Below are 21,636 nucleotides of genomic sequence, written 5' to 3'. Positions count from 1 at the left end.
ATCTATCTACCTACATGATGCCTGTAGGGGCATATATCATACAGGTCCTTATCTCTACACTGAATGGCGGCCAGACTTCCAGGCCACCGTTTGCACCTGGCCTCACAGAAGTTGGTCGCCTAGCCTTTACAGACAAAGGGTCAGGAGATGTTGTTATAGTTCTGCTCCTTTTGTAATTTGGGGGACTCCTGGGATAGAGATGTTCATTCGGCCTAGTGACAGAGCTGGCATACAGAGCAGGAAGATAGGAAGACGTGACAAAATGGGACTAGAAAGATGTGGACAATGGTGTGGAAATGACTAAAGCCATTCACCTGGTTACCTAGGAAACAGGATGCTAATGAATTTCCCCCTCAGTTTACGTTTTGATATAAAAGCTGCTTGGAGAATAAACGCGGTAGAATTTTCAGGATGTGAACTCAGGATTTCATGAGGGATCACTGAGAATCTCCCTCCTGATAAAGCCATGTGAGTTGTGTCTTTAACCCCACACCTCCCTTCTGGTCTGGAGAAATAATTTATGTTCTGGGATGGCACCAGACCCTGACACATGCCTATCATCTACGTAACTGTCTAAACCTACGTACCTATACATCTAGGAATATGTAAATGAATCAAAATCTAATGAACAAGCCTTTGGCTGATGTGACTATAAAGGGAACATTTTTTTCTAACCTCAAAACTCCAAGGAAGGTAGTGTTTGGGGTCTATGTGTCACCGCCCTGTGTGTCACCACCCCGAGTCTTTGAGGTATCCCCATCTGCTGCTTCTTGTGTGTGTGTGTCACCCACATTGAATTTGAGAAGGCAAATTACTTTTCCTTCTAATTCAGGCTGTGCAGCCTGGAACGATGCATTGGATGGATGATGAATTCCAAGGCTTTTTATTTTGTTTTTCTTTCTAAATGCCTCTCTGGTCATCTGACAAGGTCTGCATTTCAGCAGTGCTTTGGGGTTTTGCCTTTGGAAGGAATTAGCTGGGACCCGGACTGCCAGCCTTGTGTCTACTGTAATTTATAGTATGGTTCCTCTTCCCCCAGGGATGGCTGCAGGGTGAGGGAAGGTACATTTGGGTCCCAAAGTATGACCCCTGACCATCCCCCTCATACAGTGGGTTTTATATCAGCACCATATGGAAAATGATCTTAGTGTTTGGCACTAGTTGTTCTAAATACGCACACTTGCTAGTGCAATGGCAAGGAATGCTAACACTATAAACACTCTGTCAGTCACTTGAAAATTATTTTCCACTTTCCACTCCAATTTATTTTTTTTCTTTCCAAAACACAAGTTAAATCATGAAGCCTGACTGTGGAAGCTCAAAGAACTGGCCTTGTAGGAGATCCGAGGAAATGGTTGTTTTCATAGGGACAGATTCTCACTGCTTTGTGGGCATTCTGATAAAACCCTAAAAAAATGTAATATTGGCATGAAACCAGCAACATGCACCTGTTCTCCAGTCGCATCCTCATGGTGCAATTCCTTGCCAGTTTTCCTGACTTTGAATAAATCGCTTCATTTCTGAGCCTCAGAAACATCATTAAAATTGATTTTACCTAACTATATTTTATTATTATCATTGTTATAATAATTATTAGTGCTTCATTTATGTGATGTGGGGACATCTGAGTCATAGCACACATGTGGAGATCAGAGGGAAGGCTTACAGACATGTCTCTGGTCACGAGAAACTCAATCTCTTTCTACAGACACTAAAACTGCAGATCCCAGGCCCCTCTAGCAGTGAGAACACAGGAGGAAAGGCAAGAGAACCAGCTTTATCCTCCCTAGAGACAGACACATCCCCAGAGAAGTAATCTGTTTCTGATGAGAGGTAAGGAAATCTTAAATAGACGGATTAGTCACAGTTGCTTGCTGACCTATTTCTGGGTAATATTTGAAGGTGCCTTGAAGAAATCAGTAGATGCCATGAGAAGGTCTGATAATGTCCATCAAGAGAACACAGTGGTAGAGTTTTGTATTAGCTACTGAGAATTATCTGCAACAGCCCAGATGTACATTTAGTTCCCAAACTCATCTAGTAGAAATGGTTGAATTCATGTAAAAAGGAAACAAGAATCCTTTGACTCTTCTTAGAGATTTGATATGGGGTTGAAAGTGTTTGGAGGATATTTTAAGTATTGAGCTAAATGTTACAAGAAGGCGTCCATAAGGCTATTATTATCTTGATTTTTTTTCTAACAATAATTAAAATGATGTACTTGGTAACATTTCCATAACTGACTTTAAAATAGTTAGCATTAAATGTTTCATTTTACTTGAATGCCTTTTGCAAAATAATTAATAGTCTCTTAATCATACATTGCCATAGTAGACTGCTCACCTATTCACAAATATATATATATTATATACACAAACATATGTATATATTATATTCACAAATATATATGTATGTATATATATATACAAATATATATGTATATATATATATGATTTGTATGAACAGGGTCTCTTGTAGTACATGCTAGTCTTAAACTCTCTATGCTTCTAAGGATGACTTTGAACATCTGGTCCTCCTGCCTCCTCTCCTGAACACTGGGATTATAAGAGTGCACCACCATGAGGTGGTGACAATTAAACCCAAGGCTCCATGCTGGCAAACCATCTACCAACTGAGCCACATCCCTGGAGCCAGTCTCTAGATCAGTATAGCAATGGATACGTTCTACTCACCGAATGGACAATGGCAGTAATACAATTCCACACCGCTCTGACAGGAGCCACCGTTGAAGCAGGGATTGCATTCACAGTAATTGACAGAAGATTCACACATTTTCCCTAAAATGTATCAAACTTGTTAAGAAGACTTAGAAATAAATATATTAACCACATCAACTGTAACTATATGAAAAACTACATCCTGCAGGAACAAATCCCATAAAGACACAGAAGCCCCTCTACTCCCCAACAGGTCACTGGGATCATCTCTCAGAGTTTTGTATGATGCGCTATTATAAAGATCAACACAACTTGTACATTTTGCGTAGCCGTTTTTGGAGAGAGGCCTATTTTCAAGGGAATGTCATGGTGAAAACATTCGAATTATTCCCCTGACTTTGTTCCTCCTGTTGAGGCTGCGCCTTCACATTCAACACTGGGAATGGAGTGCAAACTTTAACAGTTCCATTATAGGGATTTCATTGACTCGGGCTTCTGAAAGGAAGAACTGGTGAGGCTGAGCTTGCAAAGCTACATCTTTACCACTCAAATAAATAAATAAATGATTGAATGAATGAATGAATGACAGGAAAAAAGAAGTGTCCCTGAACTTATTTCATTCCTTGTGTAAAGAAGAACAGGAAGTAAGAAAACACATCAATCACTTTCAAATTCTTTCATTCATTCTTTACCATGGGCTACCCGCTTTGTCTCAGATAATAATACGCTGTACATTTTCAGCATATAAATGCTGTTCTTGTAGACCCTGTTAAATCCGATCCATTAATATTGGGCTGGGCAGGGAGTACATAGAGAAATAGAAACTAAAATGGCAGAGAACTGACTAAAGATGGCATTTTCTTTGTCACAGGAAAGAAAGCTCCTCACGCCACCGAGGAGTCCTTTGAAGCTGGAGGTTAGCACTGTCGATCTGACAGCACACTGAGTCACTGAAGAGACAGCCTTTGGGCTTGTCTGTGTGGGGGTTTCCAGATCCTGTCGCTGGGGTGGGAATGTGCAGCTGAAGTGGGGTACCCTTCAGTGGACTGGAGCCCAGGGCTAAAGCAGAAGGGCAGCCGAGAGCCAGAGTCCACCTCTCTGCCTTGCTGTGGATGTCATGTGACCAGCAGTGCCTGCTCCTGCTGACATGATGTCCCGAACTATGAGCCAAAGTAAACCCTTCCCTGCTTAGCTGCTATTTTCGGTCTTTTTGACACAGACACAAGAAAAGTGACTAATATGGAAGCCTGTTTCCCGACTGAGAGGTGACAGACAATGGCGCTGACCGAGCAAGTTCCCTGCTTCTGTGCTCAGCTTGTACTGGGCCGAGCGAGCATTTGCTCTCTTGGCAGCCAAAGTGCACTGTCTAAGTCCTGTCTTCTTTTGTTGCTTCCTTCTATGTAAACATGAATAACTGTTAAAGTGCTATGTTAATAGATCTATTTGAGAATTACTAGTTTCCTGATGCTAACAGTGAGAGAGTGTAGTTTCTAGTTAATTTCGAATTATTGAGATTTAGACTCAGTGTTATAGTCATCTTCAACAAATCTGTTTCCATGTGAGCATATGTATGTGTATGTGTGTGCGTGCCCACAATATATTGGTGTGTGTGTGTGAGTGTGTGTGTGAGTGTGTGTGCATGCCCACGATATATTGGTGTGTGTGTGAGTGTGTGTGTGTGTGAGTGTGTGTGTGTGTGTGTATGCGCACATGGAGGCCATGTGTCTATGCCAGCAATCTTCCTCAGTGAGTATCCACTTTAGTTTTTGACCTGCTGTTTCACTGAACCCAGAATTCATTGTTTTAGTGAAGGTGGCTGGCTAGTCAACTCCAGGAATCCCCCTGTCTCACCTCCTCCAACTCTGGAATTACAGGCGCATCATCACACCAAGCTTTTAAAGCACATCTTATGGATCTAAACGTGGGCCCCCTCAGAAGTGGCAGCCAGCAGTCTTCCATCTGTGCCAATTCCCCAGCCCTCAATTGCTTTTTCAGTACTAGGTCCTGGACTTAAGAGGCCGGTGTATGTATACACTCTGCAGAGCCGTTTCTACTGCACTGGTGAGCCCTTTGTTTGTCTTGCAATGCATGTGTTTTGTCCCCCTAGTTAGTGAAGGCTGACCACAGACAATGCCTTACATCACAGTAACTTTGCTCTAAACACATCTTAAGCTTTTGTTTAACTCATTCTTGTTTTCGTGGCTTGGTTCTGAAGCCACAGTGGTTTGAGGCTGACATTATAAATCTGAGTCAGGCAGGTCTCGTGGCACTGCTGAGCCTGACTGAGCATCACAGAATCACACATTCAGTATTTTCCTTTATAAACAGCATCGGCCAGCCTGACACAGCAGAACACAGAGCACATTTTCAGAATGCTCCTGGACTCTAAGGGGAGAGCAAGAGAATGAACAAGTGACACATTTAGAGGCACCAAAAATAAGTTCGTAGTGTGGTAGGAGTGAGACACGGGCTAGACTGTGGTATTGCAAGCTTGTGCTGAACTTCACACCGTTGGTGATGGCTAGAAACACACCTCCCTCCATCTGGCAACTCATTTTCCTCCTGGATAAGGCATACGCCTTTTTAGAAGTATGCTTTTTTTTTTTCCTTATTAAAATGTCATCATTATCCATTACAGATTTAAATAAGTCCTACTAACTGAACTCTTATTTTCCTACAAGTCATACACCACATCCTTCTTTTACTGCAGAAGAATATGTGATGTTCACATGGACTAATGATGTAAGTACTGTTAGATTTCTCTACTCCCTTTCTTATCTGATTTTTTTTCTTTTAGAGTCATGCTAAAAGTGACATATATTATATATGTGAGCCTATATATCTTACAGGCAGTGAATGTAAGACATAGATTATGGAGACATATTAGTGGGCTATAAAATGAAAGCCTCATTTCCTAAAGACAAGAGATAGGGATGCAAGGACAGAGAAACGTAGGCTGGATCATCAGGAACATGGTCTCCCAAGCTTTGTAAGAAATAGCAGGTGTTTTTAAACCCAGGTGGCTAATCCCTTAAATTTCTACTCTGGTGACTAGAGAGATGGCTCGGTAGTCAAGGGAAAATACTACTTTTCCAAAGGACTGGTGTTGGGTTCCTGGCACCTACCTCAGGTGGCTCATAAGTATCTGTAACTTCAGCTCCAAGGGACTTAACGCCCTCTTCTGACCTCTACAGGCATTGCACTCAGATACACATACTACGACGCAGACAAACACACATATACTGAATTAAAAATAAAATAAATCATTAAGAAACTAAGTCTAACTTGAGTTTAATCGTTTTGTAAATATCATCTTTTAATTTTTCTATTTAATAATAAAATAAATTCAGATGTCCTTTTTGTGTACTTTTAATATAAATTTCTTGTCATTCACAAATGATAACTTTCATGTAAACATCTAAGTTTCACTTAAATATTCACTAAAGGTTATTTCGGATAGCTCAAAGAGGAGTGTAAAAACACCCTAGAATAAATATAAGCCTTGATAACGCATTTCAAAATATACAGCAAGTAAAGTCATGGCTTATAGAGAACAAGAAATATTCTGAGAATGATTGTCTTCACAGCCAACAGGTATTTTCGGGGCGGGGGAAGCAAACTATCCTTTTGTAATTATTTCAATTTAAAGAAGTTTTACTCTCAGAATTTTTTGGAAAATAATAATCAAAAATATATAAATAACTTCATGAGGGAGTTGTTTTTGTCAGAATATATGAGTTATTCACCATTTAAAGGCATAGTTCTCAGTTCTCCTTTAATAGATAAAAATTATTTGAAATTCAGTGTATCGAAAGAGTTGGTCGAGCTAGTTATTTATATTCAAAGACACACCTTGAAAGAGTAAGGATTTGATTTACATTGCAGAATCTAAAAGTGCCACCAAATGTCTTCTCAGGTGTTTAAAGTTCAGCTTCTAAGTCCCAGATGGGAACCAACAGTCAGTCCTGAATTGTTCTGGGTGGGTGGGTGACCCTGCAAAGTGCTTCTGTTGAGGGTGTAAGGTCAGGCAGAGATGGCAGATTCCAGTCCCTACAGCATCTCCTGGGCTGATACTCCATGTGTTGCAGCAGTGTGGAACCCAATTTTGGCTCATTAACTTAATTGATGTTCCGAGTCAATCAACAGTCCCTACCAGAGCCTTGTCCCTTGCAAGTTCTCTGGAAGACGCACAGAACAAATCTGTGATATTTTGATTGTGTTCTGACAAATAATGCTTGCTTTGATTCAGGGGGCGGAGGCAGCCACTAGCTGACTAAAATTAACCATAGAGGTTTGGAAGACTATAGACAGAGAGGAGACAGAAAGTACTAAGTGGGATTGAGAGAGGATCTCAACCTTTTTGGAGGGAGGAACAGAAGAAGAGATAGGAGGTGACTGGTGGCTGTTCCCTGCTTCTCTGATCTTCCGGAATCTCACCATGATATTTGACTCCCAATTGTTTTATTATATTAATTTTTAATTATATTAATGCTTCACTGTGTGGCCGTCATGTGAATTGCCACAGGTAGTAAATGCATCAGCACAGGGGACTGCACACATGCATTTACTACCCTCGTGAGTGTTTTAAAGAATGATTTGTTCTTGCTGCTTTGACATCAGGCCATTAACTGTGCTGATGATAATCACTAGTATCATAGACAAATGGAGAATTGCCCCGGGTTGTGAAGTTTCTGATCACATGGAAAATGGAAACTAGTGAGGGTGAAAATGCATGTGTAACCTTGACATGGGGTGTCCACACCACTCCCGAGAGTACAGTTTAGTCAAAGATGCATGATCTGCAGCAGAAAGTGGGAGGTAACTTGAACTCAGACTGAAGACGGAAGCACCTGTTCAACAGAGACTGAACACTGAGGCTTTGCTGAACACAGGCTGAAGACGGAAGTGTTTGGTGAATGCAGACTGTCCCTGTTGGGAGTACCTGCAATGCATTTATTAAGGAAAAATATTCAAGGCTTATTTGTTCCACACCACATATTTTTTGATAATTAGAGAGGAGCCAATCTACCTATTAGCTCTTAAAGAGAACCATGCTGTGTAGACAAGGATTTTTTTTTTTTTTTTGTTTTTCGAGACAGGGTTTCTCTGTAGCTTTGGTGCCTGTCCTGGAACTAGCTCTTATAGACCAGGCTGGCCTCAAACTCACAGAGATCCACCTGCCTCTGCCTCCCGAGTGCTGGGATTAAAGGCGTGCACCACCACCGCCCGGCAAGGATTTTTTTTTTTTTTTTGAGATCCTATAGTTGATGGGACTTTCTGCTTTCCTGAACACAACTATGCTCTGCCACCACAAACACTGTTCCATCTCTTGAGTTTATTATACACAGAGGAGAAACGGAACAGAGGAACTATTGCAATCCACTTTGTATGCAAATAACTCTATTAAAATATTGTATTGCTAATCTTTAGGTATGTGTTATTCATTCTGAGGATTCATGCTTGGAATATTTTTTAAAATATTTATTATTTTTTGTTGGGGGTGATTTTCCTGCTTGTTACATCTGTCCACTAAGTGCAGGCCGTTCCTGTGGAGGCCAGAAAAGGGTGTCAGAGCCCCTAGAACCAGAGTTACAAAGGTTATGATCTGCCATGTGAATGCTGGGAGCCAAGCCCTTGTCCTCTGCAAGAGCAGAAAATGCTCTTAGCTGCAGTCGGCTCTCCAACCCCTCAGAAACATTTAAAGTTAATTTAGTACCAAGTAGTTATTTCTGCACACTGTGTAAGCTGTTTCTATCCCTTTTTTCAGGGAAAGGTACCCCCAGGGAATTTAGTTCATCAAAGTGTTTTTCTTGAAGTATTTTTTCTTTAGAAAGCTGTGCCGTGACTACTCACAGAGTTCTTTTCTTTTGTATCAGACACCTCTGTCACCACAGTTGTCACAGCACTCACATATAACTTGGGATTCTCTTCTCAATATCTCGTCCTCTGTCCATTCTGTGAAAGCATATGTTTGGCAAGCTCCTTAGGAAAAATTGCTATGTACAGCCTGCATATAACTTTTCTCTGTCTGGAAAAAATGTATACTATAAATTGACACAAAAGTGATGAATGGACAAATTTTAACTCCCCCTAAAATAAGAAGATAGGCCTCAAAGCAAAGGGAAATGTCACATGGTAACAAGCCCAAGGCATACTTCCTAAAGCCACACTGACTTGTACCCATACTGTGGCAAAACCTAGAAAATACGTTCAGGTGTTCCATAGTGAAATAAACTTCTTATTCTCTTCTACTCTACTCGGAAATCCTCTCTGTAATATGAAATTTAAATTATAGGAAAATGTACTTAAACAATAAGACTACTCACTTTAATACTGAATGTCAACATGCTGGGATTTAGAGTCACTTAGGAGACACAACCCTGGGTGTGTCTGTGAGCGTGTTTCGAGCAAAGTTTAACTGAGGTTCATGAATGTAGGTGGCTCAACCCTTGGCTTGGAGTCTTGAGCTGAATAAAATGGTGAAAGTGCTGAGGGCAACAGTGTTCATTTCTCTCTGCTTCCTGACTGGGGCAGCAATGTACCCACCCACCTTCCATCCCTTCGTCCATGCTTTCTATGTCATGATAGCCTGTCCCCTCAAACTGAGCCAAAGTGACCCACATCCCCTAAGGTGATTCTCTTGGGCATTTTATCATAGCAGCAAGAGAAGGAACAAATACAGAAACATAAAGAAAGTGGGTGGGTGTCACAGACTCACTGTTTGCATTTTCTTTTGTTTTACTTCTAGTAACTAAGGATTTGGAACTTAAGTTATACAAAAAGCAATAGTCAATCTCTTTATCAAACATTCATATAAAATTGGTACATGTTTATTATGTGTAGAGTTCTATGCTTACTCTGGAAAATAACATTCAATAAATATAAAACTGGCAACAAAACAATTATAATATTGCAATAATCATATGCCCTCTTCCTGCCTCCATGACGTGATTACCATTTTTATGTTTACAGCTTTATTGGGAGTTTTCAGGCAGCCAGACACTCCCCACACAAAGCTGCTAGGAACACGTCAATCACAACCTCTCACTCTTCTTACCTCTTCTAACTGTTAGAAGAGCTTCCCATGCTGAGAAGAAATACAGCAATGCCTCCCCTCCTCCCTCTCCCTCTCTGAGTGTGTCTCTCTGCATGTCTGTCTTTCTGTCTCTGTCTCTGCCTCTCTCCCCCTCTGATCTGTCTATCCTCCTGCATGTATATGATGTATATGACATAAGGATCACTGAACAGTAATAGTTGTAATTTTGTAGGCTTTAAAATGTAAAACACAAGAGAAGATCTACAACATTAAATGGAGTCTGAGAAAAATACATGAGGTGAAACAATTCTGTCTGAATCATATGGATATGTGTTTTTGTGGTTACCCAAACATGGGTATAAGAGGGCACTGCCATAAGTTGACATCTACCAAAGAAGCTTGCACCTGTGGTCCAACCCCACTTTCTCCCTCCTCTCCCCTACCTCCTTAGCCTCTGATATTGGCTGCCATAATTTTCTTAAGAACCTTGGAAACTATTTCCATAAAATGGTAGCACAAACCAAAAAGTCATTTAGAAATCAATATAGTCCCTATGTGAATATTCATGACAGACTTGAGACAAGTAAACCACAGGCATTGGAAAAACATGTCAAGAAATAGCTAAGGTAGCCATCTCCCCAGGATCCTAGATTTTATATAGATATATATAAAATTATACACATACACACACACACACATATGTATGTATATTTGACAGAAAAGGAAACATGCAACTGTCCTGTGAGTGAATGGGATTATAACAGCAAGAAGAAGAAGAGAACGGGAAAGGACGATAATAAACTATCAATATACATAACATGTTTGTAAAAATGTGTTTAGGAACCATCATTGTGCAATGAGTATGAGCCAATAAAAAGAGAACCATGGAATCTTAAGGAATTAGTGAACACTTAGGGAATAAAAATGCTTCAAGATGTGTATGACCAATTCACATGTGAAGAAAATGAAAGGTTCCATGTTTTGATTTAGTTCTGTATGTTCTTCTGTACCTTGCTTTTTCAGGTAACATCTCAAGTAACATAATTCCTTCTGGCACTCCATAAATACACACAATGATTAAATGTTGCCTATCAGGGTCATATATAAGCTACATAAAAATAAAAAAAATATAAAAGAATAGAATTATAAAATAAAAAGCCATTATATGTAGCTAGTGAAAGCATTGTTGTAAATTCTGCTGTAGAGGTACATTTACATACATGGGTACATGTAGGTACATGGGGTTTGTTGTGTGGCCCATTAGGTTTGATGTAACCCTTTCAAACAAGGCATGAAGGCGAGAGAGACAGCTCAGGGCAAAAGAGTTATGGTTGCTTTGGGAGAGAATCCTGATTCTGTTTCCACCACCCACATGGTGGCCCAACACCATCTACAATTCTAGTTCCAGGGGACCTGACACCCTCCTCTGATTTCAGTGAGCACCAGGTACACCCATGGTACACATGTATACATGAGGTAAAACATTCACACACATAAAACAAAATATATCCAAAAATAAAAAAAATAGAAATGATTATTAACCCTTCCATATAAGGCTCAGGGAACATGATGGAAGAGGAGGTGAGAAGATTAATTTAGAACCAGAGGACCAGGATGCCTGGCACGAGATAATCAAAACACAGCAAGAATGCCATACCCGTGAAATCTCAGCAGCATAGTTGCCTATGAGACCTGCCAGCTGCTATGCCAATATGGATGCTGGAAATTCCACAGGGCCCTATCCCTATACATATGCATATGAGTAATACTAAGTGGACTTGATGGGCTATATTTGTGTATGTACACATATGTAACAATAGTAACTATAGAAGAGTTAATGAACTTGAGAGGGAATGGGGAGAGCATGGGAAGAGTTGGAGGTGTAAGAAAGAGTGGTGGGCATAGTATAAAAATAGTATTCATGTATTAAATTCTCAAAAACTTTAAAAATTAAAAATACATATATATTAAATGACAACGTTCATACTAAGACTAAAGTCTTCGGGGAAAAAAAAAACAGTGGCAAGCACAGCAAGCAACACGCCATCTTACCTGTGTATCCAGTTTTGCACACGCAGTTGAATCCCCCTGGGAAATTCTGACAGACAGCCCCATGCTTGCAGGGGCTGGGCAGGCATTCGTTGATGTCTCTCTCACAGGCTCTCCCAGTGAAGCCATCTGGGCAGCTGCAAGAAAACCCTCCCACTAAGTTGTGGCAGGTTCCCCCGTTGTGGCACGGGGCCGGCAGGCATTCGTCAATATCCACTTCACACCAGCTGCCAGCGTAGCCTGGCACACACTTGCACTGGAAAGGCTGCAGAGGCTCATTGGCCACGATGATGACCGGCAGGCTCTCCTGGATCTTCAGTGCGGAGCCCACGGCAAACCTCCGCAGGCAGCTGCCTCCGTTCTGACACGGGCCGTGAACGCAGGGGTCATGATCCACAGACTCCACCCTTACTCCACTCTGACGGAACAGGATCTCTTTGATGCTTTCGAAGAAGGTGGCTACACCACTGGGGTTCACATACTGGTTATGATTTCGCTTCACAGCTGCTAAAAGGAACGTCCTGTTGTTCTCCTCGTAGGCGGCATACAGCTGCACCGCCGTGCCCAAGCCTGTCAGCTGGGAACTAGCGATGCGCTGGAAATGAAGGTAGTGATTAGTCAGGAAGTCCTTCACCGTGGGGACGCCAACGCGGAGCAAGATGCTGTTATCTATCGTGGCATTGGAGAATCCTACAAAGAAAACCCGGATATTGTTGGAGACTGCACTGTGGACTCCATCGCTGCTGAGGACCGTCAGATCGAAGGTGCCATCTGTGGACCTGGGCTGGGAGGTCAGGTCGCAGCTGCCTGCTGGGATACTGAAGAGGCTGGTGACTCCCGAAGTGAGGGAGCAGTGGAAACTGTCTAACACATCCGGATCCTGCGGCTTCACAGAGCCCAGGGTCCCGCCAGGAAATAAGTTACCGTAATAATTAACAAATATCTCCACTGTGCGGGACTGGGAGGGGTTGTCATTTTGATCTAGAACGGTGATGTGTACGGTTCCCGTGGACGACATCTGAGGTGCCCCAGAATCCCTGGTGACCACAGATAGATAGAAGTCCGCGATCTGCTCCCTGTCAATCTCCCGGGTTGTGCTCAGAACTCCGGCGGTGTTGAGACTGAAGTAATTAGTGGCCGGGCCTGTGCTCAGCAGGTAATAGTTGAAGGGGCCTTGATTTGGAGGGAGATCAGGATCTGTGGACTGCAGGGTCATCACTAGAGTTCCTGGGCGCTTGTTTTCCAGAACTTCCCCTTCGCTGACAGACAACACAGGTCCATTATCATTAATGTCTTCCAGGGTAACTAACAAGGATGCGCTTCCTGTGGCAGAGGGGGTCCCTGAGTCCACAGCCAAGACCGTGAGATTGTAAACAGGCAGGGTTTCCCGGTCCAGCCCTGAGGTGACTGTGATCTGCCCTGTCTGGGGGTTAATGGAAAAGGCACCGTTTTCATTTCCTGATCCAATGAAGTATGAGAACCTGCTCCAGCTAGGGATGGAATCTGAGTCAAAGGCACTCACGAAAGTCACGTGGGTCCCAATGGGAACTCCTTCACTGATCTGGACCCTGTATGTGTTTAGACTAAACACTGGCGGGTCGTTAGCATCGAGCACAGTGATGTTCACAATGACCTCATCGATGTCCGCCCCCCGAATGCTGCCGAAGTTCTTGGCCAACACCTTCAAAGAAACCCTTTCTTCTTTTTCCCTATCAAGAAGCCCAGACACATAGATCTGCCCTGTGGTCTTGTGGATCTGGAAGCCCTTCTTCCGGCTATTTCCAAAGATCAAATAGTGGACTTCTCCATCTGCACCCATGTCCCTGTCACTGGCGAACACTTCCCCAACAGCTGTGCCCCTAGGAGCCGCCTCCGAGACCTCAAAGTAGTAGAGCTTGGAAACAAAGCGAGGCACGTATTCGTTGGTCCCCTTCAACTGGATGTCAACCGTGGCAAAGCTGCACTTTTCCTCATCTGGGACATTGAAGGCTTTCACAGTGAGGTGGTAGCTCTGCTTGGTTTCAAAATCCAAGAAGCCTTGGGTGGTGATGATGCCTGTGTTGGGGTCAATGACAAACAGGTCACTGTCCGATGATTGCACCGTGTATGCAATCACAGCATTGACCCCCGAGTCAGCGTCTGTTGCGTTTAGGTGAATGACTGTGGTTCCACTCGGGGCGTTTTCCATGACAGTTGGGAAAAACTCATCCGGCACAAACACTGGGGAATTGTCGTTCACATCGGCCACGTTCACAGTCAGGCTGCAGTAGCCAGTTCTCGCTACCCATCCTCCATCTGTGGCGCTGATGGTCATCTCATGCTTTGAGCACAGCTCGTAGTCCAGGGCTTTGGCTAGTGTCAACACACCCGTGGAAGAATTGATGGCAAAGATGCCCTCTTCATTCCCAGAAGAAATGTCATAGCTGATCAAACCGTTCATGGCTGTGTCCCGGTCTCGGGCGGAGACAGTCCTGACCACAGCCCCGACATTGTGACTCTCGGGGATGGTGGTGCTTACGTGGTTCTGTGAGAATTCGGGGGTGTGGTAGTTCTCTTCAGTGACCGTGATGTGAACAATTGCTTGGGACGAGAGGGGAGGGTTCCCTTTGTCCTTTGCAGTGACTGTGACCAAGAAGTTCTGATTGAGGTCGGAGACCAAGGGAGCGGCTATTGAAACCCATCCAGTATGATTGTCCAATTTAAATTTCCCTAAGTGGTTCCCGTTAGATATGAAATATTCCACCTCGGAGTTTACGCCAAAGTCTTTGTCATCCGTGGCAGTTACCTTGATTAGCTTAGTGCCAACTTTAGCATTTTTCGTAACTGGCGTAAAGTATTTACTTTTGAGAAACTGAGGTGGGTTATCGTTGCTGTCCACTGTGTTGATGGTAACCGTAGTCTCGCTGAGTAAGGAAGGATTGCCTCTGTCGGAAGCTGTCACAATGAAACTGTGCCTGTTGATGTTCACATTACTGAAGCCGCTGATGTTTTGGTATTTTAACACCTGCTTATTGAAAATCTCTCCAGTGGTGGCATTGATTCTGAAATACTCTGACTGAGACTTTATGAAATAAAACACTTGTCCATTGGACCCCTCATCGGGATCTGTGGCTGATACTTGAGTTACTTTGGAGCCAACCTCGGGAAGCTCAGGGCAATCCAAATAATAAGACGGTCTACTAAACCTGGGCGTGTTGTCGTTGACGTCCGTCACGAATATGGTGACGTCAGTACTTACAGTCCACCCAGAATCGTGCGCAGATACTCGGATCCTGTACCTATCTCTATCTTCTCTGTTTAAAGGTCGGCTAATGACAATGTCACCTGTGCTGGGGTTGATCGTAAATGGAAGACTTGTATCCACTATGGAATATCTACTGATTGCGTTTATGCCGATGTCTTCATCAGAAGTTGTGACCCGGGTAACCGTGTAGCCCAAGGGGGAGTTTTCGGAAACATAGGCGCTGAATATCTGAGAAAACCTGGGCGCATTATCATTTTCATCTAAGATATTGATGATGACCCTGACTGAGGTGCTCTGGGAAGGGGACCCTTTGTCTGAAGATTTCACAGTGAGCTCGTAATGAGATGTTTTTTCTCTGTCCAGTGGCCGAATGCTTCTGATTTCACCCGTAGCGTGATTAATTGCAAAACTGTTCTCCTTGTTGCCGTCCACAATCTCATAATCCAGCTGTCCATTGGGCCCGCTGTCCTTGTCTGTTGCCGAGACTGTAAGTATTTTGCGAGGAGGTAGGTTTTCCAGGATCTCGGACACGAATGGGTCATCTTCAAAAGCTGGAGCGTTGTCGTTGATGTCTAACACCGTGATGTCAAGCTTCTCATAAGAGGAGAAAGGAGGGAAGCCCCCGTCTCTCGCTTCAATCCAAACAACATATTTCTGTATCTGTTCAAAGTCCAAAGGCCGATTGATGGACACCTGTCCCGATAACGGATCGATTTGGAAAGTATTGCCCAGGTTCCCACTTGCAATGTAGTAGGACAAAGTTTCTCCTCTTAAAGAGGACCCCGTGATGGTGGTGACCAGTGTGCCCACTGGCTGGTTTTCCGGGAACATGAATGTTTGTTCTTTGGCTCTGACTTTGGGGAAATCGGCCTTGTTGGCAAACCTGACAGTCACTGTAGTAGAATCAGTCTTTGGAAATGAGCCGCCATCTTTCACATGGACCGAGAAGGTCACCTCAGAAGCGCCACCTAGCGGCCCCGTTGCCATGATTGCCCCCCTCAGGGGGTCGATGTGGAATTTTTCAGAGTTTCGCCCTGAGAGTGAATAATGAAGTTCAGAATTGGATCCGATGTCCTCGTCAGTGACCGTGACGGCAAAGACAAAGGAACCTGCAACAGAGGAGGTTCTTGGTTAAAACTGCAGGGGATTCTGTGGGTCCTGTGGGTGGTCCCTTGATAAATGTGAGGCTGTGCTGTCGCTGGGTTCAACCCTTCCACCACTTCTGCAAAGAACAGCATTAACTTTATTGTCTTTCAAGTCTCGAGGTCAAACCTGACTAATGACTTCAGAACTAGACCTTTAATTTTCTCAGTGAGCCCCACACAAGGTGCTAGACTTCATTATTATTTTCCCTTGAGAGAACCATGGCAAGCATTGGCTGACTGTGCAGAACCACAGCCCCTGGGCACAGATCCTCTCTGCATACAGTCCTCCAACAGACACTGGAGTCTCAACTCTGTCAGGAGCCACCCCCTGCTCAGTGAAAAGTGGCCACCACTCCCAGCATCTGGAAACACTGCTGGGCTGCTCTTCATGAAAGCCTGTCAAAAACATGCTCCCCCTTCAAACACTGATTTTGGGTCACAACACCCTTTATGTCCTGGCAAAAGTCTTTCATCTCCGAGATACTACCAAATAGAGATAAAGTATGTGTGTACACACATACGTGTAATGAATTTAAATAAGTGTAAGGTCATAAAAATAACAAATGAATTCATGGACCCAACTTGGATTTTAAGAACCAGTCCCTGGCAAGATGCCCTTGAAACAGACTGGAGTGGAAATATGCAGAGAAGCATCCAGAAAAACGGCTTCTGAGGATCAGTATCTCATTCAGAAACCTTTCCCCATATCGCCACAGAAGTATCTGTGACAGGAGTGAGAAGCTGGAATTTCTTCAAGAGGCAATGAGCCTTGCTAAATACATGAATGCAGTGAGATAAAGGCGATCATGGTCAACACCTCATCTTGCCCAGAGGATCCTCCCCTGTACAGCACACACTGCGTGGGCCAGAATCACGCAGTCAGCATCATGCCAACACTGCATGGACCAGAATCATGCAGTCAGCATCATGCCAGCTGGATTTCTCAAAAGGGACTCATGAATTCCTATTTGCATTTCTTTTTGATGGAAATCTGGCATATCCATTTATAGACTTTATTCATTCAACTGGTATCAGACATTCTGGAGTTAGTAGGAGATCAAAGAACATGAAGAGAAATTCTGAATCCACTCATTTATACTTCGAATAAAATATTTTCAAGGAAAGAAGATGGTATTACTTATATTTGTATATTTTACTGCATTTAATCTTATCAAAATTACAAGTGGCAGCATATCTACTTAGTCCCTGAAAGAATGTACCACTACTTACAAACTAAATGATAAACTAATTCTTTTCAACGCAGGAAGATAAGTTCATGTTGCTACCAAGATGGCAACTCACAATGGGCTCCTAAGATTGACAGCAGAAGCAGGAGAGGAATGGAAAAATGCAATCCTTAGAATTATTGATTCATTCAACTTTTTGAAAATATATCTATGAAGAATTGAAGTTGAATGTTTATTTTCTTCAGCAATGGGGGAATTGGTGTGAAGAATAAAGACAATGCCTCCCCTCTTAGGAACTTACACACAAATGAAATGTCAGAGCAGCGCCATCACTGATGATGGAGGGCTATCTATTTTGCTCATGTACAGTGTTGAAGAAACATTATAAGAATTAAACCCACGGAGCCATGAGAATTGTGAAGTCCTATATGCAGCTAATCTGGATAAAAGATAATAATCTACAAGGCAAGAATTAGAATTCTTCAGTTTCATTGGGCCTGAAATTCACACCCTAAATTTCAGATGTTTTTCCAAATTAGACTGTATCATAGGTCTCTTAGCGCTGTTCACAGAATGTGTCTGATAAGCTACACACACCTGGGTGACCTTACTATTGAATTACCTGGAAGAGTAGGAGATGGGATGTGTGTGACATACGGGTGATGTTGGAACCGGGGTGGGTTGTCATTGACGTCAGTCACTGTCACAAGCACACTAGTAGAACTGGAGAGAGACTCTGGAGACCCAGCATCACTGGCAACCACCACCAAAGTGTAATTATCTTTGGTTTCTCTGTCCAGCAGTGCGCTGGTGATGATCTGTCCCGTGGATGGGTTGATGGTGAACTGTGAGTTTCCTCCAATGATGCTATAACTGAGGCAAAGAGCAAGGAGAGGTGGGTCACATTCAGCTATGATGTCATGACACCCTTCTTTCTACGAATAAATAAATAAATAAATAAACAAACAAACAAACAAACAGGCAAACATGTAGATATTTAACAACAACAAAAAAAAGTTTAAAGACACAGCAGTGAGAAATTCCGGACAGAAAATAGTTACTTGGAATGTTCTGTGGCTGTCACGTAAACAATCATTATTCTAAAATGTTCGATGACCACAAGAGCCCTTCAAGGTACTTAGGAGTCTCTCAACTCTCAGATCAGATCAACGCAAGACCAGAAAATGAGCCTAGAACACAGTTGCCATTCAAACAGATACACTAGGAATTGCCACCTCTGCCTTGTTCTAATAGTGGGGTTGGTGGCCAGAATCACTAGTGGATAATTTTTAAACACCTTTAAAAGCATTTCTATTCTCTATCTATAATACTTGAGGAGATTATTCTTTAAAGACAAAACACTAGATGTGTAACGTGTTGGCTATACACAGCACAGCAGAGGGCTGTTTTTCACATAGAGGCATTGATGCTCCCATGTGGCCTCATTCCTCAGATGACCTCGCTGTGTTTCTGTCAGGGAAGGATGATATTTTCCTGGAGAGTTTGCTGCTCATTCTGGACAGATTAGCTACTTCCCTGGAGTTTTTACTAAGCTCAGCTGCTCCATTTTCTCTGAAGAGGAGGCTGGCTCTCTGTGTCTGTTCCTGATTTTGTGTCTGACGTGGAGTCCAGAATGACATTCAGAGAAGCAGTCTGACTTGAAGGTCCCCAGCACACTGTGAACAGATAGGCTGCAGATCAGAAGTAGACGTCTTCAAAAAGCTTTCTTCTTTATACAAGGTGCCCATCTTGGAGTCAGATGTGTGCCTTGGTTGGACCATGTGAGCAAAGTGATAGATGATGCCTTACTAGAAACTGCAGAGCAAGAAACGCATGCCTCACACCCCAACAGCAAGGTGCATAGACTATAACATGTCCACAGCTGAACGCAAAGGGCAGCGTTTTTATACTATTTTATGGATATGATGTATTTCAGGGTTCATATTTACAAATATAGAGAGGTGCTATATAAAAATATAGAGGTGCTATAAAGCTGAATGGGAAATATAATAGAGAGGTGTTTGGTTGAGAAATAACTTAAGGATAAAAAAAGTAATTGATATTATTGAAGGCTTTCAACATTTTTTGGCATACATATATGCCTGGATTAAGCCTAAATCAGAATAAAAATAAATTCTATTTCTTGGGGTTGAAGAACCTTGTAGTAAAGTATAGTGATACCACCCCCTTTATAGTTAAAATCTTTTTTCTTTAAGTAAAAATGAAGTTTTATAGACAAAATTCTAAATTATCAAGCCAAAGTTGTGAAATACTCAAATGAACTTGCCTTTCTGAGATTTTCTGGCAAACTGGATCACAGAAGCAAGTGATGCCTACTCTGAAAACTATCAGTGGTTATAGACATTTTCCAGTAGTTAATAGGAAAAAAAGTGATTTGTTCTGCTGTGAACATTCTTCAACAGTTTGACAGAAATAAGGAGCAAGGTTCAATCAACTATTTCCTCCCATAAAATCCATTAAAAAATATGTATTTTAAAAAGGAAAGAAATGGAATTTTGATGTTTTCTACACGGTGGAGAATAAGAAGCCAAGGTTGAAAGGCAGACAATGCCCCAGCTGCTGCGAGTTTAAAGGATAAAGGAAGCATCTATTGTAAGATATAGGTTATCTATGCCATGCCATCAAACATAGTATCGCCTGTAGGACTGTTTAAAATAGTTAATATACTCTTAGCTGGGGTCATCCTTGTGGATTCCTGGGAATTTCCCTAGTGCCATGTTTCTCTCTAGTTCCTTAACCGCCCCCTCAATCAAGACATCTCTTGACTTCCTTTCCCTTGCTGCTGTCCTTCCTGCTTCTAGAGCATCCTGTTCCCTCATGTTCTCCTCCTCCCTCCCCCTCCCATCCTTTCCACCCTCCATTCCCCCCCCCCACGCACACACTCCCAGTTTTCTCAGGAGGTCTTGTCTGTTTCCCTTTCCCATGGGAAATTCATTCATGTCTCTCTTAGAGTTCTCCTTGCTACCCAGCTTCTCGGGGATCCTGGACTATAAGCTGGTTGTCCTTTGTTTTGTGTCTAATATCCACTTAGGAGTGAGCTCATACCATGTTTGTCTATCTGGGTCTGAGTTACCTCACTCAGGATAGTTTTTTTCTAGTTCCATCCATTTCCTGAATGTGGGGGACAACTGTGAGACTTGGGCAGTCTGCGGGGTCACTGGCAGTGGGATCAAGATTTATCCCTGGTGTTTGAACTGGCAACTTGATGTACATTCTCTATGGAGGGACAGCTTGCCCAGCCTAGATATAGGGGGAAGGCCTTGGTCTTGCCTAGAACTGAAGTGTCAGAATGTATTGATTCCCCATGGGAACTCTTACCCTTTCTGAGGAGGGAATGGGGTGGGTGGGGTGGAGGGAAATATGAAGTGGGAGGAGGGGAGGGAGTAGGAACAGGATAGCAATGTAAAATGAAAAAAAAAAGATTGTATGAAAAAATCCTTAATTTAAATATTAAGTAAATAAATAAAAAGTCTCTTCTGTGCTCAGTGAGATGACCATGTGATCCATCTTCCTTGAGTCTATGTGTGTAATTTATAACACTTGATGATTTATGCATGTTGAACTTCCAGTGAATTTGTAAGATAAAACCAACTTGATCATTGTTAAAAAAAATAGGCAATATGTTTAAATTTTTAATAAAAATTTACAATATTAATATGATTCCTGTTGAGAGCTTTATTAAATTCTGAAATGCATGAAAAGTTTATTTTAAACATGAAGTATGGCGTAACACCCATTACTTGCTAATTTATGCTTCCAAGCTGAGAAGAGGGAGAAGCAGCACCAGCCTGTCTATAAATAGACTGCCGCAGAAAGCCTGGGCCAGGATTTTCACGCCTCTCTTCTTCGAGGCTCAGTTGGGTTCTCAACACTACAGATACTCTTGGGCTTCTGGGCCCCTCAGAGACAGTTACACATTCATGATGTCACTGAACCATTTCATGGTGTTCTTTTAATAGCTGAATGTCTGTGCTGTTCCTTAAACATTTCCAACATGTTATCAACATCTTACTGTGTTATATGCTCGAAGAAATTTCTATATTTTTCCTTGAAATGTGAAATAATTCTAACCATTTAGTTTTAGCCTTAGCCTTTGTGTAGATGAAGCATCTAAAACTATGGGGAAATCTACGTACAAAGAAGTTCATGAGCTATAAATAGATGATCTAGATGAGAGCTATGACCTTGGTAGTTTTAACATGCTCTATGCCCATCATACCATGATATTAAGATGGAAAAACTCAAGTGAGGTTATAGAGTGAAATTTAAGAAATGC

At 42.4% G+C, this 21,636-nt stretch overlaps 1 protein-coding gene across 1 annotated transcript in view; it reads right to left on the bottom strand.

Annotated features, from left to right (window-relative positions):
- Fat4 (FAT atypical cadherin 4) overlaps positions 1–21,636 on the bottom strand; it is a 133,325-nt gene that overhangs the window by 18,169 nt on the left and 93,520 nt on the right. Inside the window, exons 8-10 of the mRNA XM_005343924.3 lie at positions 17,962–18,212; positions 11,767–16,116; positions 2,694–2,798 (exon numbers count right to left, since the gene is read on the bottom strand). Coding sequence (XP_005343981.1) covers positions 2,694–2,798; positions 11,767–16,116; positions 17,962–18,212 — 4,706 coding nt within the window. The remainder of the gene's footprint in view (positions 1–2,693; positions 2,799–11,766; positions 16,117–17,961; positions 18,213–21,636) is intronic.

The sequence above is a fragment of the Microtus ochrogaster genome, chromosome 1, assembly GCF_000317375.1.
Source record: "Microtus ochrogaster isolate Prairie Vole_2 chromosome 1, MicOch1.0, whole genome shotgun sequence".
In the NCBI taxonomy this organism is placed as follows: domain Eukaryota; kingdom Metazoa; phylum Chordata; class Mammalia; order Rodentia; family Cricetidae; genus Microtus; species Microtus ochrogaster.
Note: the sequence above shows the minus strand (reverse complement) of the source record. Positions and strands in the feature narration are given on the sequence as shown.